The sequence below is a fragment of the Ranitomeya variabilis genome, chromosome 5 (genome assembly GCF_051348905.1).
Source record: "Ranitomeya variabilis isolate aRanVar5 chromosome 5, aRanVar5.hap1, whole genome shotgun sequence".
NCBI classification, from domain to species: domain Eukaryota; kingdom Metazoa; phylum Chordata; class Amphibia; order Anura; family Dendrobatidae; genus Ranitomeya; species Ranitomeya variabilis.
Genome location: NC_135236.1, coordinates 313,627,452 through 313,643,465, shown reverse-complemented (window position 1 = coordinate 313,643,465; position 16,014 = coordinate 313,627,452). Strand labels below are relative to the sequence as shown.

At 40.7% G+C, this 16,014-nt stretch overlaps 1 protein-coding gene across 3 annotated transcripts in view; it reads left to right on the top strand.

The window, feature by feature from the left end:
- The window catches only part of THAP9 (THAP domain containing 9), a 68,373-nt gene extending 52,712 nt beyond the window's left edge, over positions 1-15,661 (top strand). For all 3 annotated transcript variants that reach the window (XM_077264608.1, XM_077264610.1, XM_077264607.1), the window contains exons 6-10: positions 101-254; positions 2,896-3,670; positions 9,933-10,105; positions 11,841-11,986; positions 14,785-15,661. In XM_077264608.1, coding sequence (XP_077120723.1) covers positions 101-254; positions 2,896-3,670; positions 9,933-10,105; positions 11,841-11,986; positions 14,785-15,509 — 1,973 coding nt within the window. In that variant the 3' untranslated portion in view covers positions 15,510-15,661. The remainder of the gene's footprint in view (positions 1-100; positions 255-2,895; positions 3,671-9,932; positions 10,106-11,840; positions 11,987-14,784) is intronic.
- The last annotated feature ends 353 nt before the right edge of the window (positions 15,662-16,014 follow it).

The window sequence follows — 16,014 nt, the reverse complement described above, 5'->3', positions numbered from 1 at the left end:
TTGTTTATATTGATGAATACAGAGCATTATGCGATTTATCCGTTTTCCTAAGTCATGTAAGCAATATTCACACATATAAACTCTTATTTTGTATCGCTAGACATTCCTCTGGAACTTTTCAAAAAGCCTGAATCGGAGTACTCTGCCCAGCAGCGCATGTTTTCCCTGACTTTACAACTGAATGACCCTCTGTCATACAAGTACCTGAGGAAGGAAATCAAGCTGCCCCTGCCGGGGCCAAGAAGACTTCGACAGTAAGTGCTAGGACAATGTTAGTCATTGTTCACTCTGGTGTTATGGCTTCAGTTATTAAAGTAGATATGGGTTATGTCTTATTGTCGATCCATGACTTGACTTTGAACTCCTTCATGACCTTGGGATTTTCCATTTTTGCGGTTCCATTTTTTCCTCCCCTCATTCAAATGACCAAAACTTGTTTTATTTTTCCATCCCCATAGCCTTATGAGGGCTGGTGTTTTTTTGCAAGACGAGTTGTACTTTTGAATGACGCCATCGATTTTATCATGTGATGCTCTGGAAAAAAAATTCAAAGTGCGTTGAAATTGCAAAAAAAAAGCCCAATTCCACAATAGTTTTTTTATTTTATTTTTTTTATTTGCCATGTTCACTATATGGTAAAAATGACCAGAAAATATGCTTCTCCAGGTCCAGTATGAATAGTATAGTTTATTTTATTTACTCTATTTTTGATTATAAGACACACTTTGCCCCCCCAAAATTTGGGGGGAAAATGGGGGTGCGTCTTATAAAGCAGATATATCTTATCGGCATGATGCTGCGGGTGTCCCGGTAGCAGTGCTGCGCTGTGTCCCCAGTGCTGCGGGGGGCTCTGCCGACATTTTGTGAAAGGCCAGAGCCCCCCGCAAGTTCTTCCATGGTTTTCTATGCGGCGGTGGACTCTGGGAAAATTGCCCCGGGAGCGCTGAGATCTCATCTCCCGAGATCTCGGCGCCAAGATCTCGATCTGTGCCGCCTCACGGCGGCTATTTTCCCAGAGTCCACTGCCGCACAGGAAACCATGGAATAACTTGCTGGGGGGCTCTGGCCTTTCACAAAATGTCAGCAGAGCCCCCCGCAGCACGGGGGACCTAGCGTTGCACCGCCACAGTGGACACAGTGCAGCACCGCCACCGGGACACCCGTAGCGGCGTGCTGCACTTTGAAACACCCACTCATCCCTACCTGCGGCAACGCTCCACTCTTGCTTTTTCCACCAGGGACCCCTGCCTCACCACAGCCACCACCCCGTTAAGCAATAAGACGCATGGATTATAAGAAGCACCACCATTTTATTAAAAAGTTCTTTCCTATTTTTCTCATGAAAATTTGGCGTGCGTCTTATAATCCGGAGCGTCTTATAATCCAAAAAATATGGTAAGTGGTGGAAAAAAAAAAATCAAAAATTTGTAACAAATTTTTTTTTATGCTTATTCTTAAGGATATGGGGATGTGTAAGGGGTTATATTTTGCACCCTGGGCTTATGTTTTTACTGATACTATTTTGGGGTAGATACAATATTTTGATTACCTCTTACTGAAATGTTACGATGGCCAAAAAACCCTATTTCTGGCGTTTTGATTTTTTTTTTCTTGTTACGCCATTTACCAACCAATCTGATTTTTTTATTTTTTATAAGGCAAAAGGGGGGTGAATTTTAACCTATTGGTTTTTTTTCCTCACTTTTTTACTGTATTTAAAAGTCCTTTTAGGGGACTTGAACCTGCAATCTTCTGATCTCCTGTTCTATACATAGCGGGTCTCAGCACTGCTATATACTTATAATCTAGATGTGGGAAGCAGAGCAATATCGTGATACCCTGTGGGTAAGTGCTGGTTCTGCTCACCTGGTGGAGTTGTGACAGCTGCTGCCCCGAAGCTGGTGGATTATTCCACCAGGAGATATTGGATCCTGTTGGATGAAGCACGTTAGGTGGCCTTCACTGCTGAAGTACCATATATAATTAAGTATAAGCCGACCCGAGAATAAGCCGAGGCACCTACTTTTGCCCCGAAAAACTGGTTAAGCTTATTGACTCGCGTATAAGCCAGGTATGCATTGTCCCCTCATCCCTATCGTGGTATGCATGGCCCCCCTGTCCCTGTCATTATATGCATGGCTCCTCAGTCCCTGTCCTGTTGTGCATGGCTCCCCAGTCCTTATCCCTGTGTACGATTCCTGTTATTAAAAAAAACAAACAAACCCAACATCCTATTTACCTGCCTGCACTCCCTCAGTGGCACTGCATCTTGTTCCGGCTTCCAGCAGCTCTTTCTGCCGTGCGATCACATGGCCCGCTCATTAAGGTAATTAATGTGCCTATGGGAGTGGAGAAGCATGCATATGCATTACCTTAATGAGTGGTGCCACGTGATCGCTCGGCTGCTGGCGGCCGGAACGAGATGCAGTGCCTGCACCGAGGGCGCGCCGGTAGGGGAGTATCATGAGTGTGGGAAGCCTGCGGCTGGCACTGTGCACTATTAAAGCAGCGGCACAAGCTTTAGCCAGAGCCACCGGCTCCAGCTTCTGTGACCCGCTGCTCCCCATCCCCCGCTGGCCCTCTGGGACAGCTGACTCGTGTATAAGCTGAGGGGCGTTTTCAGCACAAAAAAAATGTGCTGAAAAACTCAGCTTATACACGAATATATACGGTAAATTGATTCTTCCTAAAGTAATGATAAAAAGGGTTTTTTTTTTCTTTTTTATTCACAACACGTTTCAACTCTGTATCGGCATCTTTATCAAGTGAAAAAAAACATTGTTGAAAAATCGATTTACTCCCACCTTATGTGCTTCATCCAGCTGGATCCAATATGCAGAAAGGTGAATCATTTGTTTGGCTGACTGTTAATACGTTGTGTATGTATAAATTTAGGTGGCTGAAGTCAGATCGTGGAGGTCCTGGAATTAATGCTCTAGTCCTGAAAGCATTGATGCAGAAGAAGCAATCTCATCCACACTTGTATACCCAGGTGTCTCTTATTTTAAGTACATTTTCCATTCAGCAAAATGTTGCTTTTGACTCCGATCGAAATGAACTTGTAGGCTTTGTGAACTTCGGTAAAGGGGGTGCGGGAAGTGGAAGCCAAGATGTGGCTAATGAAGTCCTGATGTTCATGCTTGTTGGAGCAACTGGTCATTGGAAAGTCCCTATTGCTTATTTTCATGTTAAATCATTGACCCCACAAGCACAAAAGCAACTTCTTGTTCATGTTTTGCATGAACTGTACGAGAAGCGTTTTGAGGTATTTGCTGTAACAATGGACAGACATCTACGCAATGAAGAAATGTGCACTCTGCTCGGCTGTGATTTCACATATCCTTGGGAACTACGGACGCACTTCTCCTTGCCTAGCAGAGATTACAGACATTATGTTGTATTTGATGTTAGCCATGAACTGCAGACAATCAGCGACATGATAGAAGAGCTTGGCTCGATCCTGAGTCCTGAAGGAGTCATTACCTGGCAGTATATCACTGATCTGATGAACCTGCCCAGAATGTTTCCACTTGTAGAGGACCTGAAGCTTGAGAAGATGACGCTGTTGTGTCATAAGCTAAGTGATACTGTAGCAAATGCACTGCAGTTTATTCAGGAGTTAAATTCTGAACATTTTCATGGTTTTCAGGCCATTATCAACTTCATAAAGGTAAGTTTTTAAGGATTTTATGAATGCCATTATATTTAACGACGAGAGAATTTTTTATTTTTGCGCTTTGTTTTTCCTAACCTTCTTCCAAGAGCCATAAGTTTTGCTGGACATGCTATAGCTTTCACTGGCCTCATTCCTTTTGCCATACAGTATACTGAAAAACGGGGAAAAAAAATTCAAAGTGGGATGAAATGGTGACACTAATTTTTTGATAGCATTATCGTGCAATAAAAATGACCTGGAAATATGCACATCTGGGTCCGGATCATTTACGGCAATCCCAAAATTGCATAGCTTTTTTTTTTTTTTTTTTATTTAAGTGATGAAAAAAATTCTGGACTTAGTTTTTTGCATGGTGAGCTAACATTTTTATTCACACAAATTTAAGACCTATAGGTTTTAATCACTTTTTACTGAAAATTTTATTTAGGCATTTTGAATTTTTTGTTGGTGTTTACCGTAGGGGTTAATCAAATCTATATTTTTATATATTGTTTTTGTTTAGTTTTTGGGGGATAAGGTGATGCCAAATATGTTTATCTTGGTCACTTCATTGGAGGAAACGGGTTAATATGCTACCACTGGGAGAATACACCTTCGGGCTCGCTCACACTGGCGTATAACATTGGACTGCACTTGGTTGTTATCAGAGTGCAGTCCAATTTACACAGAAACAGACAGTGGAGAAATTAGGTTCTCAGTCTTCTCTGCACCTGTGCTGCAATTCTCTCATGTGATCAGATCACACTCGGATGACACTCTGATAAATGTTAGAGTTTGAGCCGAGTAACATTAGCATACTCGGCCCTATTCTTTTGCATGAAAGACTCAACTGCTGTGTGACGCTGGTCTTAGAAAAAAAAAAAGCCGAAATCGAACTGAGAAAATAATCGTAGCAGGTTGCAATTGTTCTCGTATCTCGGACAAAACTCGCCAATGCAAGTCAATGGGTGCAAGAAAAAAAATCCGATTTTTACAGACAGGTGTCCTTTGAAAAGCTGGCAATTGAGTTCTCCAACGAAGCTACCAAGAAAAAAAAATTGGGGGGGGCACTCGCCCTAAAATCTTTCTCATAGCCCTTATTGGAGGGCACCTAAACCTCCCTTGGTTGTGGGGAGAGTTAACTGAATAATTGGGTGTTGGCTGCCCATGTGTAGTCTGGTGGAGAGGAGTCAGGTTTTTTTTTTCTAAGCTGTATTCTTAGTGTCAGCCTCCAGGTGGCAGCATATTAAACCCTGGTTCCTGTGTCCCCCAAAGATGTTGACAAGGAAGAGATTTTATGATGAATATCAGAGATCTTTGATTTTTTTTCTCCTTTATTTAATGGGTGAAAAATTGAGGCGATTTGAATGTAAACCTTTTTTTGACTTTTTTTTATCCCCCTTGAACCTACGATCGTATAGCTACTGGATACTGCAGTATATAGTGAAGAACATGGTCTCCTATGAAGCTTAGGTTGTGGCTGAGCTTCATAGAAGTACCAAAATGGTAGTAACAGAATCCTTTGCTCCACCATGATTGTGCAATGGCTCATGTTCCATTTAATTGCTGATGTCAGAGATTGATAGGGCAATTTTTCTAGAGTAGAAAAGCATCTGTAACAGGATCCTTAACCTAGCCTGTGTTATTGATCATTCAAGTCTTTATATACAGGTGCTTCTCACAAAATTAGAATATCAAAAAGTTAATTTATTTCAGTTATTCAATACAAATAGTGAAACTCCTATTATATAGAGTTATTACAAACAGAGTGCTCTATTTCAAGTGTTTATTTCTGTTAATGTTGATGATTATGGCTTACAGCCAATGAAAACTCAAAAGTCATTATCTCAGTAAATTAGAATACTTAACAAAAAACACATGCAAAGGCTTCCTAAGATTTTAAAAAGGTTCCTTAGTCTGTTTCAGTAGCTCCACAATCATGGGGAAGACTGCTGACTTGACAGATGTCCAGAAGGCAGTCATTGACGCACTCCACAAGGAGGGTAAGCCACAAAAGGTGATTGCTAAAGAAGCTGGCTGTTCACAGAGTGTTGTATCCAAGAATATTAATGGAAAGTTGAGTGGAAGGAAAAAAGTGTGGAATGAAAAGGTGCACAAGCAACGTGGATAACTGCAGCCTTGAAAAGATTAAGAAAAGGCCATTCAAAAACTCAGGGGAGATTCACAAGCAGAGGACTGCTGCTGAACTCATTGCTTCAAGAACCACCACACACAGATGTACCCAGAACATGGGCTACAAGTGTCGCATTCCTTGTGTCAAGCCATTCATGACCAATAGACAATGCCAGAAGGATGGGCCAAGGAGAAAAAGAACTGGACTGTTGCTCAGTGGTCCAAGGTGTTGTTTTTAGATGAAAGTAAATTTAGCTTTTCATTTGGAAATCCAGGTCCCAGAGTCTGGAGGAAGAGTGGAGAGGCACAGAATCCAAGCTGCTTGAGGTCTAGTATTAAGTTTCCACAATCAGTGATGCTTTGGGGGGCCATGTCATCTGCTGGTGTAGTCATAATCAAAGGGGTTCACTGCTATTACAAATATATCGATATGTATAGCAAAAAATGGGGTGCAACACCTAGTCTGTTATAAATATGAACAAGAAAAGAGAAAAAGACTTGACTAATGATGGTGTGCACATCTACATGGTAAAATGTAAGAAAAAAACCCTTTTATTGCATCTCAAGACAAAACAATTAAAAACGTATAAAATACATATAACATGACCAATGAACCATCACCCCGAAGATCAACAAAGGGCTACCATAGCCTATGGGATGTGCGTGGGTAAAACCACATTACCAACTGGAAACAAGGCTATCAGATAAGCCATATGAGCATAGAATCCTAATAAAGGAGGTGAGGCAAAGGCCCCACGCACATCGCTGCAACCGCATGGTAGCCCTTTGTTGATCTTTACCTATGCATGTGTGACCACTTATCAGGTTGTGTATTTACCCTTTCCCAGGGTTGTTGTTTATTCTATTACTGGACCCCCCTAATTTTTTCCCTTTTCCTACTTATGGTATGTTATACTGTGGGAACTTATTCCCATATACAGTTAGGTCCATATATATTTGGACAGAGACAACATTTTTTTAATTTTGGTTATGGACATTACCACAATGAATTTTAAACAAAACAATTCAGATGCAGTTGAAGTTCAGACTTTCAGCTTTCATTTGAGGGTATCCACATTAAAATTGGATGAAGGGTTTAGGCGTTTCAGCTCTTTAACATGTGCCACCCTGTTTTTACAGGGACCAAAAGTAATTGGACAATTGACTCCAAGGCTATTTCATGGACAGGTGTGGGCAGTCCCTTCGTTATGTCATTCTCAATTAAGTAGATAAAAGGCCTGGAGTTGATTTGAGGTGTGGTGCTTGCATTTGGAAGGTTTTGCTGTGAAGTAAACATGCGGTCAAAGGAGCTCTCCATGCAGGTGAAGCAAACCATCCTTAAGCTGCGAAAACAGAAAAAACCCATCCGAGAAATTGCTACAATATTAGGAGTGGCAAAATCTACAGTTTGGTACATCCTGAGAAAGAAAAAGCACTGGTGAACTCAACAATGCAAAAAGACCTGGGCGCCCACGAAAGACAACAGTGGTGGATGATCGCAGAATAATCTCCATGGTGAAGAGAAACCCCTTCACAACAGCCAACCAAGTGAAGAACACTCTCCAGGAGGTAGGCGCATCAATATCCAAATCTACCATAAAGAGAAGACTGCATGAAAGTAAATACAGAGGGTTCACTGCACGGTGCAAGCCACTCATAAGCATCAAGAATAAGAAGGGGAGACTGGACTTTGCTAAAAAACATCTAAAAAAGCCAGCACAGTTCTGGAATAACATTCTTTGGACAGATGAAACAAAGATCAACCTCTACCAGAATGATGGCAAGAGAAAAGTATGGCGAAGGCGTGGTACAGCTCATGATCCAAAGCATACCACATCATCTGTAAAACATGGTGGAGGCAGTGTGATGGCTTGGGTATGCATGGCTGCCAGTGGCACTGGGTCACTAGTGTTTATTGATGATGTGACACAGGACAGAAGCAGCCGAATGAATTCTGAGGTATTCAGAGACATAGTGTGTGCTCAGATCCAGCCAAATGCAGCCAAACTGATTGGTCGTCGTTTCATACTACAGATGGACAATGACCCAAAACATAAAGCCAAAGCAACCCAGGAGTTTATGAAAGCAAAGAAGTGGAATATTCTTGAATGGCCAAGTCAGTCACCTGATCTCAACCCAATTGAGCATGCATTTCACTTGTTAAAGACTAAACTTCAGACAGAAAGGCCCACAAACAAACAGCAACTGAAAACCACCGCAGTTAAGGCCTGGCAGAGCATCACAAAGGAGGAAACACAACGTCTGGTGATGTCCATGAGTTCAAGACTTCAGGCAGTCATTGCCAACAAAGGGTTTTCAACCAAGTACTAGAAATGAAAATTTTATTTAAAATTATTGAATCTGTCCAATTACTTTTGGTCCCTTTAAAAACAGGGTGGCACATGTTAAGGAACTGAAACTCCTAAACCCTTCATCCAATTTTAATGTGGATACCCTCAAATGAAAGCTGAAAGTCTGAACTTCAACTGCATCTGAATTGTTTTGGTTAAAATTCATTGTGGTAATGTCTATAACCAAAATTAGAAAAATGTTGTCTCTGTCCAAATATATATGGACCTAACTGTATCTTAGTTCTTTAGGACTATATATCAGGGATTTGGGGATTGGAATACATTATTATATGTCTTTCCTATATGGCACACCTGTGATAGTAGTTATGTGCATAAGATATACTCTATTTATCATATGTATTTTTGTGGTCACAGTATTTCTAGGGATGTGATATGGGTCACCGCCTATGTTTGCACATGTTTACTGTATAGATTCATTATTATGGTATACATGGGCCATTTTTGATCTTATTACTAATATAAGCATTGATCGTTTCATCAGGTTTATTCTATGCCTAATTGGCTTGGTATTTGGGGTGATGGTTCATTGGTCATGTTATATGTATTTTATATGTTTTAATTGTTGTTTTGTCTTGAGGTGGAATAAAGGGGTTTTTTTCTTACATTTTACCATGTGGATGTGCACACCATCATTAGTCTAGTCTTTTTCTCTTTTCTTGTTCATCTGGTGGTGTAGGTCCACTGTGTTTTATCAAGACCAAAGTCTGCGCAGCCATCTATCAGGAAATTTTAGAGCACCTCATGCTTCCCTCTGCCAACAAGCTTTTTGGAGATGGAAATTTCATTCTCCAGCAGGACTTGGCACCTGTCCGCACTGCCAAAATTACCAATACCTAGTTTAAAAACAACAATATCACTGTGCTTGATTGGCCAGCATACTCGCCTGACCATAACCCCATAGAGAATCTATGGAGTATTGTCAACAGGAAGATGAGAGACACCAGACCCAACAATGCAGACGAGCTGAAGGCTGCTATCAAAGCAACCTGGGCTTCCATAACACCTCAGCAGTGCCACAGACTGATCGCCTCCATGTCACGCCACATTGATGCAAAATGAGCCCCGAACCAAGTATTGAGTGCATTTACTGAGCATACATTACAGTAGGCCAACATTACGGATTTTAAAATCATTTTTCAAATTGGTGTAATAAAGTATTCTAATTTACCGAGATAATGACTTTTGGGTTTTCATTGGCTGCAAGCCATTGTCATCAATGTTAAGAGAAATAAACCCTCGAAATAGATCACTTTGTTTGTAATGACTCTATAATGAGATTCACTTTTTGTATTGAAGAACTTAAAAATTAACTTTTGATGATATTCTAATTTTGTAAGAAGCACCTCTAATCTATCGGAGCCAAGTACCGGGTTCTGCTATTAGAGACAGATGCCGGCAATGTATTATAGTTGGCATCAGGCACGTGTTGGAGTGAGTACAGTTCCTAAGCCCCTTCATACACATGCAGACCCCTTCCCGAACATTAATTGACTTTCTAATTTGGAGAAGGTGTTTAAGAACTGTAACAATTCCATTTCAAGTGCCTGGTCAATCAGCATAAAATCTTCTAAATCAGGGGTGAGCAACCTTCAGAACTTGAGAAATGATAAACAAATGGTTTGCCAGCCACATTCGGTCAGGCAGCTGTTGTCCGCAGGTTGTTGATCCCTTTTCCTAGGCTCTTGTTCAGCATTGGACTCTGCTCTTAACTGTATTTCATTGCTATTATGATGTACACATCCTGAGATTTTGTCTTGTGGTTTTACTTGCAGATTATTGGTAGATTATTTGATATCTGTAGTAGCAGGAGTGTGCGACTGCAAGGTGACAAAGGCCCCATAAATCAGAATAACTTGGAGCAAAAACTACAAATCCTGCAGGAGACCCGTGAATACTTATTGACCCTTACAACTTGTGACAATAACTTCCTTTTCCAAACTTCAAGGTAAAAAAAAAACATGTTAAAGTTTTGTATCAAATGGGTTGTCCTGTTTAAACGGATACGTCTGCATTCACTCTGTGTGACTGCAGACTTATCAATCCCCCCATGCATGCACTGTGAGGATTCGACGATTTCCGAGCAAAGACCGATTGGTACGTATGCGTTATGCATACTCCCAGGCAAAAGCCATCTAGTGGGCCCGGCGTCACTCCATACACTTGCGACTGTAGCACCTATTAGACAGCGGACGTCACTAGACACTAGTTTACACCTTTTAGGGGTAGGGATACACTGAAAGCAGTGTTGCATTGCAATATCACTTCTGTTGATTTCCTATGGTGTCAAATTGTGACCGTGACACAGTCACAAATGTCTTTGGATTTTTGGTCTTATGCAACTCACTTGCCATAGACATCAACGTATGTTACTTACAACTTGTGCTTTGGCCAGTTTCTTTAAAAGCAAAGTAACAGCTCTAAAATAGTCAAAGAAAACTTAAGATAAAAACAAAATGATCATATACCCTGATGTGGCCTGTTTCTTTGAGCTGGTTATTACATTTATATAGCTTCACATAATGTGTCCATAGTTGGGCTCCAGTCCTGCGCAGCCTTAATTCACATTAAGGTAATTTTTGACACATAAGGTTTTAATACTGTCCCGATTGGGTACACCTTGGTGCTGAAGGAATGGCTTTTACTTTTTTTTTTCAAAAACAGTGTTTATTAATTACCCTATGTTACTTATATGCACTATTGCATTTTACTTACAGCAGGGTATATGTTAATATTTGTTTCTCATTATTTCTGTTTAATGGTCAGTGTGAATATACTCCTACGTGTTATGTAGCATACTCCAGTTCATTTCTTTTGGTTTTGCGCTAAAATCAAGTCGCACAAGTGTTTTGTTTTTTTTGCGGAAGTTTTGCAGTTTGCAGGGTAGATTATTAACTTACTAACTTTCAGGTAATATCTATTTGTAGCATTTTCAGGGAGATCAGCACATTAGAGTTAACCAGGACTTATTTTTTTAGGCACATAATAAAATAAAGTTAGTTTGCACCTACCTTCCTGTTGTAACTGGCATAGAGCAGCCACAGACCGCTCCAGCCAGCAATTCAGCTACTCCAAGTCAACAGCGTAGCTCTTCTTCTGTGCTGCTCTGTTGACAGGGCGTGACTGCCAGCATCGTGCTGATTGACAGCAGGAAGCCGGCTGTCAATCAACATGCCAACCACAGTCATATGCCCCATCAACAGAGTATAGTGGAAGAGAAGCAGTCACTTCGACAGAGCAGCATCAGCCGAAGCCAGAGTCGCCAGCAGGGGCAACAGTTTGACTGTTCTATGGCAGAAGAGATTGACTCTGGGCATAACCTACAGGTAGTTAGCAACTACAGTTAGTTCTTAGGAACATTGTAAAGAAAAAAAAAAGTCCCAGTTAACCCCTTTTTTGCTTTGTATTTTTGTAAAAGTGCAACCACCCTACTAGAGTAAAAATCATTCTTATTTTAAACATTCTGAAACCCATAACTTTTTTCATGGTTGAATTTTTCTAATTACACTCTGCTAAGATTTCTATAGGGCATTCATCACGTGGATATGTGTAATGCACCACGCTGCCCTATAGCCTGTAGGTCTGATAATAATGGAAGTGGATCCTGGCATAAAGCACTGATGGAAATTGTGGTTGTGTAAATGTCTCAGGCAGACTATAACTTCTGTGGCTTCTTGTCCTAGGACCTGGTGTACTGTTGGTCTCCTAGTGACTATTGCTTCGCTCAGTGAACTGTTACCTCGTCTAATAATGACTCATGACTGCATAACTACATATAGATTCGGGACCCATCACCTCAAGGAGTTTATTAGCAGCGTGAGGCGCACAGGTAGAGTTTCATGTCTGGTTTACTTAAGCATCTGTAATGTAATATAATGTAAGGTGTATGGAAGACACTGGAGATGAGGCACGCCTTAAACAACAGTGGAATGGACAACTGTTTTAAAATTAGTTTAGTGCAAATAGTTGTCTATGATGCTAATATGCAGGGGATCAACATGATGAATATTATAGCTTTAGTTAAGAAGTATTTCCATCTTTTAATATCCCGAAAATAAATTCCATCATTATTGGTTGTCTTTAGCAGTTGTCTAATCTCCAGGACTTTATGGAATATGAGGATTGGGAAGCTCACATTTCAGTCTTGGAGGAATGTGCCATGATCCTAAGGGTATGTGCACACGTAGATGGAACCTCTGCAGACTTTTCCGCACCTGTTTTGAGAAATCCGCAGGTAAAAAGCACTGCGTTTTACCTGGGGATTTTGTGCGGATTCCTATTATGGAGCAGGTGTAAACCGCTGCGGAATCCGCACAAAGAATTGACATGCTGCGGAATAAACAACGCTATGTTTCTGTGCGTTTTTTTCCGCAGCATGTGCACTGCAGATTTTGTTTTCATGGGTTTACATGGTACTGTAAACTCATGGAAAGCAGCTGCGAATCCGCAGCAAAATCCGCAATGTGTGCACATACCCCCAAGCTACTTTACACATTTGTCCTGTAAAGTCACCCCTACATGGTTCCTGCCCTCAGGTTGCTTCCCACCAACTTTCTGGAGAACAGTGTTCAGTCTTCTTGAATCCAAGATGGCAGTGGCATAGGGAGTAGTGATCAAGTCTGAACCACATATCCCATCTTACCTGTGCTGTGGAGGCTTGGATCATACTTAACACCGCTCCTCATGCTACTAGTGTCCATCTTGGATGTAGGATCAGAACAACTGTCTCAGTGGAAGAGACAGTGAAAGGCAAACAGTGTAGTTTTGTTTGTTTTTTTCTGCCAAAACAACAAATATATATATATATAATTCCTCCATTTACAACCCCTGGCAAAAATTATTGAATCACCAGCCTTGGAGGATGTTCATTCAGTTGTTTAATTTTATAGAAAAAAAGATCATCACAGACATGGCACAAAATGAAAGTCATTTCAAATGGCAACTTTCTGGCTTTAAGAAACACAAAGAAATCAAGAACAAAAAATGTGGTAGTCAGTAATGGTTACTTTTTTTAACCAAGCATAAGGGAAAAATTATGGAGTCACTCAATTCTGAGAAAAAATTATAGAATCATGAAAAACAAACAAAAAAACACTCCAAAACATCACTAGTATTTTGTTGCACCACCTCTGGCTTTTATAACAGCTTGCAGTCTCTGAGACATGGACTTAATGAGTGTCAAACAGTACTCGTCATCAATCTGGCTCCAACTTTCTCTGATTGCTGTTGCCAGATCAGCTTTGCAGGTTGAAGCCTTGTCATGGGCCATTTTATTCAACTTCCACCAAAGATTTTCTCCGGACTATTTGCAGGCCATGACATTGACCTTATGAGTCTTTTTTTCAAGGAATGTTTTCACAATTTTTGCTCTATGGCAGGATGCATTATCATCTTGAAAAATGATTTCGTCATTCCCAAGCATCCTTTCAATAGATAGGATAAGAAATGTGTCCAAAATATCAACATAAACTTGTGCATTTATTGAAGATGTAGTGACAGCCATCTCAACAGTGCCTTTACCTGACATGCAGCCCCATATCATCAGTGACTGTGGAAATTTGCATGCTCTCTTCAGGCAGTCATCTTTATAAATCTCATTGGAACGACACCAAACAAAAGTTCCAGCATCATCACCTTGCCCAATGCAGATTCGTGATTCATCACTGAATACGACTTTTATCCAGTCATCCACAGTCCACGATTGCTTTTCCTTAGCCCATTGTAACCTTGTTTTTTTCTGTTTAGGTGTTAACAATGGCTTTTGTTTAAGCTTTTCTGTATGTAAATCCCATTTCATTTCCTGTTTCTTACAGTTCGGTCACAGACGTTGACTCCAGTCTCCACCCATTTGTTCCTTATTTGTTTTATTGTGCATTTCCTGTTTTGGAGACATATTGCTTTGAGTTTCCGGTCTTGACACTTTGATGTCTTCCTTGGTCTACCAGTATGTTTGCCTTTAACAACCTTCCCATGTTGTTTGTATTTGGTCCAGATTTTAGACACAGCTAACTTTGAACAACCAACATCTTTTGCAACATTGCCTGATGATTTACCCTCTTAAGAGTTTAATAATCCTCTCCTTTGTTACAGTTGACATCTCTTGTGTTGGAGCCATGATTCATGCCAGTCCACTTGGTGCAACAGCTCTCCAAGGTGTGATCACTCCTTTTTAGATGCAGACTAACGAGCAGATCTAATTTGATGCAGGTGTTATTTTTGGGTGTGAAAACTTACAGGGTGATTCCATAATTTTTTCCTCAGAATTGAGCGATTTCATAATTTCCCCCCTACGCTTGGTTAAAAAAAACTAACCATCACTGACTACCACATTTTTTGTTCTTTATTTCTCCTAGTGTTTCTTAAAGCCAGAAAGTTGCCATTTGAAATGACTTTAGTTTTGTGCCATGTCTGTGATCTGCTTTTTTTCTAAAAAATTAAACAACTGAATGAACATCTTCCATGGCCGGTGATTTCATAATTTTTGCCAGGGGTTGTAGGCTTTGCCAATACATGGCACCCAAAATACCGAGTCTGAGGCCTTACACTTGCATAATTGAACAGTTAGAGATCACATTGTCATCATTGTTGATTTCTCTAATTGTCCTCCCCACGCTCTTTCTCTTTTAGGTGGTGCAGATACAAGACCTTCAGCACTTGATGTAACTCGTACTGTAGGGAATGTGTTGTCGCAATGTGGATTTCTCTATGTGAATGTAAAGAATGACCGCTGTGCAAGTACATGGATAGGACATGGTTTGACTAGTTTTCAACAGCTCATTCCGTCTCCATTTGAAGAAACAAATATTGAACTGTCCTGCCATGTCTACCAATCCAGATTGTTGGATGTGACCCTTCATAACTCTGAAATGTACATGACAGGCTGGGTTGTGAGAGAAGCCTTCAAACAGCTCTCCTGTAATAAGTGTAGATGGGCTCTGGTAAGCAGTAGACCCCCACAAGATTTTACAAGCGCTTATCATTTATTGCAAGTTAATGGAGGGCTTGCTCATTTTGTGCCATCAGATGGAGCAGTCAGAACCGTGCAAACAGCAGGAAAGTTATTATACCATGTGCTAAAATGCGGCCGAAGTGAACTCAGGATATCTGCTCTGGTGCTGGAGCACCACGTATTGTCCACACTGGGACCAACAGATATTTTTGACCTTCAGGAACATATACCACAGACTGAGCTGGGCATCGACAATCATCACTTTCAGCTATTGCGTCTCATAACATCTCTATACTATGCATTAAGGGAGCCCTACATTAAGAGTAGAAAACAGAGATCACTAGTATATCAGACCTTAGCTAGGTCTAAGCTTTATTTCCATGCAGACTTGCTGTCCACATAAAATCCAGGCAGCCAGTATTTGGCCTTCACCTGGTTTCTTTTGACATCAGCAAAATTCCCACAACTTGGAGCATAGTCCTGATGCTTAGAGAATTTAGCGCCATTGAATCAGAACTTTACCATACTCCACTGACCTGAATAAAGGACATGTACAAAATCTGCTATTGGTTGATTTCAAATATCAAACATAACTGGAGAAAAGGGGGCAGATATAAAAGTCAGTGTAGCAAACGGTTTTAGGTACCGTAACTTTGAGAAACTGTCATTATGATTATGCATGGTAAAGAAATGGCCATAAGGGCACTGTGATATAGATTCAATAGCACCAAAAGCTTCTGACACCCAAACTTGAAATGCTTATTTAACAACCAGGTAACAGATTTCTTCACTAAATGCATCTACTGAATCTGTATTATGACCATGGCTTTATTTTACCTTGCACAGTTGTGATGGTCGGTTGTCTCTTTAGCGTTGCCTTTAATTTTTTTTAGCTTTTCTTTTCTCTT